Genomic DNA, 10,674 nt, shown 5'->3' on the forward strand with positions numbered 1-10,674 from the left:
GGACTGTATTAGGTTACACTTAAGCAGGTCTGACTTTTTATATGTTTTCCACAGCTAAAGAGAAACTGAACATAGTCGAGTACAGCTTCAGTCAGACAACCCTCGAGCAGGTGTTCCTCAAGTTTGCGCAATCGGAGAACGTGGAAACCCTAGACCAAGATCATTAGCGTGTGCTGACACTGGTCCAACATTAACTGCACATTTCACTTGGATCCAAAGTTTTGTTGGCTATTGGTTCACTTATTATATTTGCCAAACGTTTGTTCGAAATGGTCTTTCTAAAGTTTCAATAAAAAAATTATAGGCGTTAAAAAAAACATTTTTATAAGTTACTTAGTAAAACTCTACCGAATCAAATCAAGGGAATTATCTGATTGAAACTTTCTTTCACGTAATCACAAAGAGATGTCGCTACATTTTATGTCACAGTATAAACAAATGTCAGATGTTTGACTACGTTTTTTTTTAACGGTCAAATATATAATTATTTGGTCCAAGTAAAAAGTGCAGCATACGAATACGCGCTCTATGAATAAGTGAAGAAACGTTGTAAGATAAACGAAAAAAAAAAAAATATAATAAAAAAACGCTTTTTACACAACCTTGACTAGTTACATTACTAGATTTTTTTAAAAGCTTTTTTAATTCCCACATGCGAGAGTAAACGCCGAGAAACATAATGACAATAATGATTTAAAATATTCGTTACCGTTTTGAGTTATTCAAATAGGAATTCTTAGTGTGGTCCGGAAGTCGTGGGCCTCCACTCTGGCCTTTGTTCGGAAGCACAGATGTAGCAAAGCTTGTATCAAGAAAAGCTACATTCCGTATTGAGAAGTAAGGGTCAGTCGTTTGGAGGTAAGGCAGTTCACAGCGCGCTGCTCTAAAGCGCTATTTAGAACTCCTCAAAGGAACTCCTCAAAGGAGTAAGATCTACCTTGTATCTCAAATGAATCTCAGCATTATCATCACGCAGTTAAAGCTTATAATGCATAATAATAATGCACGTATTGAGAAGTAATGCTGAAGAAGACAGTGATGAACACCATTCCTCTTCTACAAGTGTTTGGTAACTAATCAATATGTAGCACTACTCTCTTAGTGAGGCTAAAAAATTAATTAATAAATTGATTGCGTTTATTTTCGCATGTGGACGTCTACCATAGATTACCGGTGTAAGTTAGGATGTGATTGTGTTTCTAAGAACGAACCCCGTAAATGTTGTTTGACTTTGACTAGATCCGTCCTGCTCTCACGCTGTATTACTGCAAAGAGTGCGTGCAGGACGGAAAATAATGCAATGCTACTTATTTTGATCGTCTTTGGAGAGAATTGTAGAGATAGAGTAGATTTTCTAAAAGCTTTTTAGAACACAATTTTTAAAACTTCCATAATTTTTGTACAAACTAGACTAAAGTAATGAATTTAAAGACTATAAATATACAACGATGATATAATAATGAGCTCACACTTGAAAGCCTATTTCAATTGAAATCCATTTAAAAAGAGTCGTGCGTGTCTGTAACACAAAACAATAACAATTAATATTACGGTGTCGATTATGGACCAAAATTCCAAAATTTAAGAGAATAATAATAACTAAATTGTAGAGAACTTCCAATTCTACAATTGTCTCCAATTAGCATTGCAACAACTGGATTTAGTTGTTAATTAGGCACTGTATAATTCTTGCGCGTAAGTACCTTGAACCAATATTGTGGTCTGGTAAATTGTAATGCGTAACTGCGTCCAGTTGCGGTTGCAATTACAAACAATTACCCGCAGGACGGGCAGTAGAGATTTCGAAGTATTTCTTTAAGATTTCAAAAGATAAAACTGTGTCAGAAAAAGAAATTTATAAGTGTTTGTATGCATCGTCAATGTGTAGCAGTAATAATGCAAGGGTGTTCTAAGCAGATTTAGTGAAACCACACGTACAGTTAAATATGTTTATACATTTAGATGGGTATAAGCGAATATCATCTGTATATATATGTCGGAGAAGCCACAATTATTAACACCATCGTCAGATATCGTAGGGGCGAATAGGGTGATCGAGCTAAGAGAAATATGGAGTACACCAATCACGTTTGTTGTCTTAGAACAATTTAGAAATCTTCTCTTGACGCTAGCAAACGAAAACGAATGAGTTCTTAGGACGGAGGCGCCGCTCTTCAAGAAGGCTGGTTGATAAGTGTGACGCCATCACTACGCACCTCCATCGGCTAGGCTCTGTCGTAGCACGAAGTTAGCCGAGTTCCAACGGCGGTATCGTGCTGCCATCTCTCGGGAATCGTGCTGCGTTTCATTTAGCTACCAAACTAATGACTGTCTCCGACATATAGATATATATTTAAACGTATATAAGTATGTTTCTCAGTGGCTATTACACAGAGAATCCTAATAGGGCTGGATGACCGTGCGTGATTTATTTTATTTATTTAATTATTTTGATCGTAATCTAGCTGAACCAACTTATTGTTTACTGCACTGTGGTTTGTACATGTCAAACTGACATTGACGGTGCGTCAAGCAAAGACTTCTTTTGCGTAATGCCTTTTAAAAAAGAAACAATTAATTTGACAACCTCAAACACAGCCCTACACTAAATAGTTGACAGACAATTACGTAGTGATGTGAAATAATATAGCTTGAGTCCGTATCCAGACTCGGTTATCCGGAAAATGACTTATAAAAAGTTTGTAATTTATTATTATTTGATAATTTTGACGGTATGAATGTTTTAATGTTTTGAACATTTTTGTAGCGATTTCTTTTTATAATGTTACATAATTTTATTCAATACAACTGATCTTATTGTTGGTCTTTCTAACTTTTATATCGTCAAAGCTGTATCAAAATATTTTACCTTTCTGAATAGATTCACTAATTTAACGTGTCGCAAGAAATATTTAGTGTTTCAACTCATTAATTGAAGATAATCTATTCAGAAGTTTTTTTTTTTTCAAAACATACTTTCGAAAGAAGAACTCTTCGACATAGATTACTTATGTGTGTTTAAAAAAAAAACACAATATTTTGAGTTTCGTTATTTCGGAGTCGGTCGACTTATGTCCGGTCTAACGGTGCAAGACAATTAAATAGTTAAGTCTTTTTAATAAGGTGTAACTTTAGTGGAGCCACATTCTTAGCTTACGACGAAATTTTTTCTCAAAGGTTTCTTTGTAATATTTTTGTGATTATTTTCTAGTCAACGTTAACGCGAGGGTCGGTGAACTCTTTATAATTCTGATACTTTATGTGTTCAACGAAATCGTTACGTTATATCATAAGGATTTTAGGGCGATTTTCCTTTGTATCTGTTTTTAATGGTGTCAAGTCTTAAGCAACGCGCGGGTAGGTACCATTTCTGACGCAAAGCTATCATTTCGGTACGTTGTAACATCAATGAGCATCAGAGGAGCGAGCACGCATGGCTATCGAAAACTTTTTTTTTTTTTTTTTTTCTTACCTAAGCTGATAGCCTTGAGAAGCTATTCAGCGGAACCTTAACTAGTAGGTGAGCTCACGGGGCTCAAACCTGACGACGTTGCTAACACGAACCCTAGCAGGAGCCGTGCTTCGCAGAATCTACCACCGATCCGACCAGAAGATCCGGCGAGAAACTCAGTGGGCTGTGTCTGTGGGTTAATTTACTCGCCGAGCCCTTCGTCGCAAGCGACGGGTTCGACGAGAACGGTAACCGGTGCTTGAGGTACCTAAAAGCACCGTTAGTGGATCGGGAGGATCCGAAATGACGTGTCTGGGGCGACGTCGACTGCTTTACATTCTTTCCGCAGGATCGGGAATGTCGAAAACATATTCGTATCGTTATCGAGAAACAAAATTGTATAGGATTTAAACAGCGCCCCCTACCGGCCGTCAAAAGAGTTAATTTCAGCAGCACGAATGAACTTACTTTCGTTTCGCAATCGAGTCGCCGCGTTCTCGAAACTCGAAACTCATAATCGAGAGCACGAAAACTGTTTTGACACACGGTAACGTAAATCTCGAAGGCTGGCTGGCTATCGAGTACTACCGTCTAATGTAACGATCCGTTTTCGTATCGACGACTCGATACATTTACATTACGAATTCGATAGATTTTCGTGCTTGACGCTCAGGTACCTCACGACTCGATTTTTGAGACGTATTTATGTTACGCACTTTAACCGATATCTCTTGATACTTGTACCACAGTCATTCTTTTTCTCTAGATTCTATAACTCGATCCCAACCCGCGCTGCGAGTTGAAGACTGAAGCTTTAATAAGTTTATAGTTCAACTTGAACCTGGGATTAACCTGGGTTTTCGATAGATTTTCGTGCAGAATACAGATATAGACATACAGAACCCCTTAACATGACCGGCGTGAGAAGTTTGCTTTCGTTGCCACAAATCGTAACATCGTTCTCCTCGTATCTGTCTTAAATCAGAAGCTTAAAATCTTCTTCGAGCTCTACAAGACCAAGTTCTGCAGTACTTCGTCAAGAAGAAGAAGAATTGCAGAAGTTTTTGAAGTGAAACTTCTTTAAGCGCGTTGAGAATTTTTTTTAACTTACGACAGATTCATTAGGGCTGGAAAGAAAAGATACAATTTTGGATGAGCGAGAGTGAGAAAATAGACTGAGCATCTCGCGAACCACTCGACCGTGGATCGAGGGAAAAGACAAAGCCAGCTAAGTCGTTTCTCTTATATACAGCATTCCCTATTACAAGAGAAATTTGATTTAGGAATGAAAAATGAAGAAAACCACAATACTACACACCGCAAAAGAAGTTTCGCTTCTTACACGTGCACCAAGTTGCATGCGCACTTATTGATCGAAGATGCGCACCATTTTTTTTCTTCAAACAGATCTCCTTCGATGCTTTTGAATCCATAACGACTTTACCGCCGTCAATAATAAAATTTGCAAATCTGCTAGTAATTTGTCGCGAAATTGTGAATCGATTAAAAAAATTAGTTGGAATGCTCTGAGGAATTATTTGAGATGATCCCTTCATCTCCTTTTTATCATCGCACCTCCCGCCATCGGAGCAGAGTTCATCCATATTACCTGGAACCGCTGCGTTCATCGACAGTGCGTTTCCAGAGGTCTTTTTTGCCAAGCACCATCCAGCTATGGAATGAGCTCCCCTCCACGGTGTTTCCCGAGCGCTATGACATGTCCTTCTTCAAAAGAGGCTTGTGGAGAGTATTAAGCGGTAGGCAGCGGCTTGGCTCTACCCCTGGCATTGCTGAAGTCCATGGGCGACGGTAACCGCTCACCACCAGGTGGGCCGTATGCTCGTCTGCCTACAAGGGCAATAAAAAAAAAAAAATTTTGAACACGTTTCATATTAATTTATTCATATTCTGGTCTCAAAACTTTATCTGTATATTGAATGGATAAATTGCCTAAGATTCCGTAACTTATTTTAACTATAAACTTGAAAAAATGTAGTTTTGATTCGTAAAACGTTTTAACGTACAAAGAATGGTGAGCGAAAATAAACTGTTACGCATAAGAAATAAGATTGACATACACGCGAGCAAGTTGAATACAAAAAAAAGAAAAGAAGTATCGTTATTATAAAGGCACCGAGCTGTTTGATGTGGAAACTAGTTTTAAGGACGGGAAAATTTATAAAATTTCTTTTGACAAAAAAAAAACAAGTACTTACACACAGTGAGAGAATTGTTTGTTGATTATAATGATATTTTGCTAGTTTTTAGTATCATCGTTCGATAAAATACGAACTATAAGAAAAACGGTTACTTATTGAAAAATGTTTGATCTACAACTATGTATAATAAATAAAAATTAATAATGTTTCTGTTCGAAAATGTGTCGGATTTTTGTGTATTTTTCTTTTCACTGTCAGGTAATGTTTTATTTACCGAATTGGGCGTTTTGTTTATTACACTCAGTGATTCTCAACCACTGTTCCGCGGCACTTTTGTGTGTGTGTGTGAATATATTTAAATCCACAAAAAAAAAATTATAGTATATTTTAGTTTATTTCGTTTAATAAAACTTTTTTGATAACCTATTTATGCAGTGTGTTGTAGTAAGTAAATAATTGTTATCTTTTTTTTTTGTGTGCCGCCAAATTTTGAAATCGTTAAATATGTGCCGCAACAAAAAAAGGTTGAGAATCACTGCTAATTATTTATATTCTAATTTTATAAAAAACGATATCACATTAGTTTTATTTATTTATTTATTTTGTTGTTTATGTTACATTTCATTTTTCGATATGCGTAAACGAAAAAGATTGGTCATGTACTAAATGCAGTCCTGATTTTTTTTATGTCTATATCCGAAATGCATTTTTTTTAAATCTATTTTAGAAACAGCAGTGTACGTCGAAGTCATTGTACAAAATATCATGCGTCCCTGTCTGGCGTGAAAATAAAACGCGAATGCCCTTGTTTTCGAATGGATTTTAATTATCGTTAATTGCCTATATTTATGCACATACGTCTGTTGTGAAACAATAATCAAACGACCAGTGTACGCGATTGACGGTAGTTTTACAATTTAACTAATACCGCCCGGTATACTTTAAAATATGTACATTGCATGTTGTTTTTTGCAGCGCATTCATTGCGTGTACAGTATATATAACCCGACCTCTTCCACTTTAGACATAGGACTTTTTTTCCCTACTTATGCTGATAGCCTTGAGAGGTTATTTCAGCTTCGCCCTAACATGTAGGTGAGCTCACGGGGCTCAAACCTGATGACGTTGCTAACACGAACCCTAGCAAGAGCCGTGCTTCGCAGAATCTACCACCGGATCGGAAACGCGACCCACTGAGAAGATCCGGCAAGAAACTCAGTGGGCTGTGTCTATGGGTTAATTAGCTTGTCGAGCCCTTCTTCGCAAGCGACGGGTTCGACGAGGACGGTGACGGGTGCTTGTGGTACCTAAAAGCAACTATTATGGATCGGGAGGATCCGTAATGAGTGTTTGGGCGAGGTCGACTATTTACTATTCGGTCTACAGGATCGAATATGTATTTTCCAGCGGCCACCACAAGAGGGTTCTCATGTAGTGCCGCCTTTTCAAAGTGACGCAATGATGCCGACTGTAGATACTTACTGACTGAGTTAAGCTCCAGGTCATAGGACGTACAGATGTGTGAGTTTATATTTTGAAAAAAAGATATACACACACGCACGCAAGAAAAATGCGATTCATTACTGAACTAGATATGAGCACAGGTGTGAAATTAAAACATAGGATATTTAAACAATTCAATGAACATTTGTAAGTTTAATCAATAAAGTATTGTGTAATGTTAAGTGCAAACACGTAACGACAAGAGTTAAACATACATTTCTCAAGGATACTATGGTTAACTAGTTTGGTATTTGTTAAGATAATTAAATCCAGGGACTTTGGTAATCTGTGGTAGTTTGTGTAAAATATTCCTTGGTGGTTTACAAACGGAAGGATTTAACAGCGACTTGCCTATGTCGTTTAAGATAGGACCGTTTTCTCCCGTCCCCCAAAAGAAACATTAAAGTTAATTGAAGTTCAATTAAAAACATCGAGCTCTTTGTTGATGTTAATACCAAACAAAAAGCACCTTTAATTGCAAAAACAAATGTCGGTTAAACATTTGTCTTCAATATTATCTCTCGATATTATTCGATTACAAATTCTAAATCTAATTACGAATGGCATCTATATGTTAATACGTGAAGCAAAAACTTTGTATCCCTTTTTACGAAAATTGCGCGGACGGAGGAGTATGAAATTTTCCACGCTTATAGAGAATATAGAGAAGAAGTGCACAATGCTGATATTTTTTTTAAATAATGCATAAAAGACACATTAAATCAATAAAGAAAACATTACACACACTACATACCATGTATTTGACGCACACACGCATGCATACTATTTACTGTCAAACTTTTGTTCTTGACGTCTGTTGTCAAATTGAGAATAGATTAAATATTGTTTGTCTTTATTAATCTTTTTTTATAGTGTAGCCTTGGCGAAACTTGTGATTATAGAAGTATAAAATACAATCATAGTAGTGTACAAACTTACAATTCCAATTAATTATAGTCGAATTTAGACTACTGCGGGACCTCTAGTTTCATCAATTATATATCTACCATAGCTCGATTCCTTTATGCCAATAAACCTATTAATCCACAAATAGAGTTTTAACATAAAAGATGTTTTAACGACAGCTTTGTTGACATAACACCGACGGGTCTTATATAATTTATATGTATGTACGTCTGTGATAATACGTCAGAACTACCTATATATTGTAGTCACGGCGCGGTTTTTGTTTTACAACACAACGATACGACTTATAACAATTAATTCGCATTTCTAATGTTCTGAATATTGCAAATATTTAGTCAAAGAGCAAGCACACTCGTAAGAAGAAAGCTATAATTTATTATGATTCATAATATAAAATAATTGCTGTTTTTTCCCTACCTATCCCGATAGCCTTGAGAGGCTATTTCAGCTTCGCCTTGACGTATAGGTGGGCTCACGGGGCTCTAACCGGGAGCTAACACTGGCCCTAGCAAGAGCAGTGCTTCGTAGAATCTATCACCGGATCCCGCGCGACCCATTGAGAAGATCCGGCGAGAAAATCAGTGGGCTCTGTTAAGGGTTAATTTACTCGCCGAGCCCTTCGTCGCAAGCGACGGGTTTGACGAGGACGGTGGCCGGTGCTTAAGGTACCTAAAAGCAGCACCGTTAATGGTTCGGGAGGATCCGTAATGACGTGTTTTGGGCGACGTCGACTGTTTACCATTCCGGTCTACAGGATCGGGTATGTAGTTTCCAGCGGCCACGACAAGAGGGTTCTCATGTCGCGCCGCCTTCTCAAAATGGCGCAATGATGCCGACTGTAGATACTTACTGACTAAGTCAAGTTCCAGGTCATCATGAATCATTGCGGATTGCGTTTAGTACATGGCAACTTTAAAATTCAAATGTACATTTTGTGGTTGTTTTTTTTTTTCCAGATCAAATTTCCGAATCGTTTTTTTTTTGTTCTTTTTGTTTTTGTGTGTATCATCATGTTTTAGATTTAAATCATTTTAAAAGGAAAGGTTTACGTCACGTTTGTAATGTTAGTCGTAATTTGTTTATTAGTGAATTGTAGTCAATTAATTTGTTGAACAGAATAAAAGTGTCCGACGCGAGCATTGCATTTTTAATTTATTCAAATGAAACCCATTTAATCATGTCATTATAAATTATGGTAGGAAACTTAATTATTTTTTGACATAGTGGGCGTATAGTGGGTAGTCGTGCAAAGAGATTGTGCAGGGCGAAAGGATGACAGTTCAGACAGAGACATCTCCACTCTTCCATAATCAGGAAGCAGTAATGCGTTTCGGTTCGAAGGGCGTAATTACTGGTGGTAGGAGGACCTTGTGAGTTCTCTTGTGAGTCCGCGCGGGTAGGTACCACCACCCTGCCTATTTCTGCCGTTAAGCAGTAATGCGTTTCAGTTTGAAGGGTAGGGCAGCCGTTGTAACTATACTGAGACCTTAGAACTTATATCTCAAGATGGGTGGCGCATTTACGTTGTAGATGTCTATGGGCTCCAGTAACCACTTAACACCAGGTGGGCTGTGAGCTCGTCCATACATCTAAGCAATAAAAAAAAATAAAAAAAGTTCGTCGGCGCATTTAAAAAAAATTTTATTAAAAATTCGAGTCCAAACGAAATCTAGAGTCAATTATTGAAATTACCAACTATCAAATTCTGTTATTGTCCACACGCATAAAAGCTCCATTCTAATAGAACAGTAAAAATGAAGGATTTAAGACAAATACATCACTTTACAGATAGAGAATAGAGAATAATACAGACAGAGAATCTCACATCTAAGGTCAACGTTTGATTAAATTTCTGCAATTGATAATGCAATTAACAAGTAAATATTAATTAAACGAACAAGGCTAGAGCTGGGTACAATGACCCAGTTTTGAAATGTTGCAAATTTTATTGTAAAGGCTATTCAATAGTGATTGTTGATGAACTGTAGACAGCTTTGCAGTAAAGAAATGTACGCTTATTGGATTTATTTATTTATTTAATACAAGGAGAACCAACAGCCAACTAACAAAGTATAATAATATAACAAATAATAGAAACAAAAAGCCAAATTAAAGGTCCTCACCAATATAAACAAATTAAAAACACTAGAGAAACAAAAGCATAGAAACAAAAAAAAAAAATTAAAAACAATCAGCAAGCATGAAACAACATAAGGAATGGAGGAAAACACCAGACTAATTTAAATGTACACTTATGTATAAAGGTCACTGCAAAGATGTTTAGGCTGACACTGTTTCGAAGTAGAGTTCATCCATACCGCCTGGAGCCACTGCGTTCATCCACAGTGCGTTTCCAGAGATTTTGCTACGTACCATGGCTTTGGAATGAGCTTCCCTCCACAGTGTTTCCCTAGCGCTATAACATGTCCTTCTTCAAACGAGGCTTGTTAGCAGTACTTAACACTTGGCTCTGCCCCTGACATTGCTGAAGTCTATGGGCGACGGTAATCATTCACCATCAGGTGGTATGCTCGTCTGCCTACAAAAGCAAATAAAAAAGTCAATAGTATAACTGCTGTATCACCTTTTAAACTCAAATGCGCTACTGCTTTGCGGCAAAAGTGGGCGGGGTAA

At 37.2% G+C, this 10,674-nt stretch overlaps 1 protein-coding gene across 1 annotated transcript in view; it reads left to right on the plus strand.

The window, feature by feature from the left end:
- The window catches only part of LOC114242572 (cholesterol transporter ABCA5), a 66,552-nt gene extending 57,376 nt beyond the window's left edge, over positions 1-9,176 (plus strand). Inside the window, exon 36 of the mRNA XM_028173777.2 lies at positions 55-9,176. Coding sequence (XP_028029578.2) covers positions 55-167 — 113 coding nt within the window. The 3' untranslated portion in view covers positions 168-9,176. The remainder of the gene's footprint in view (positions 1-54) is intronic.
- The last annotated feature ends 1,498 nt before the right edge of the window (positions 9,177-10,674 follow it).

Source organism: Bombyx mandarina, chromosome 16, assembly GCF_030267445.1.
Source record: "Bombyx mandarina strain Sakado chromosome 16, ASM3026744v2".
NCBI lineage: Eukaryota > Metazoa > Arthropoda > Insecta > Lepidoptera > Bombycidae > Bombyx > Bombyx mandarina.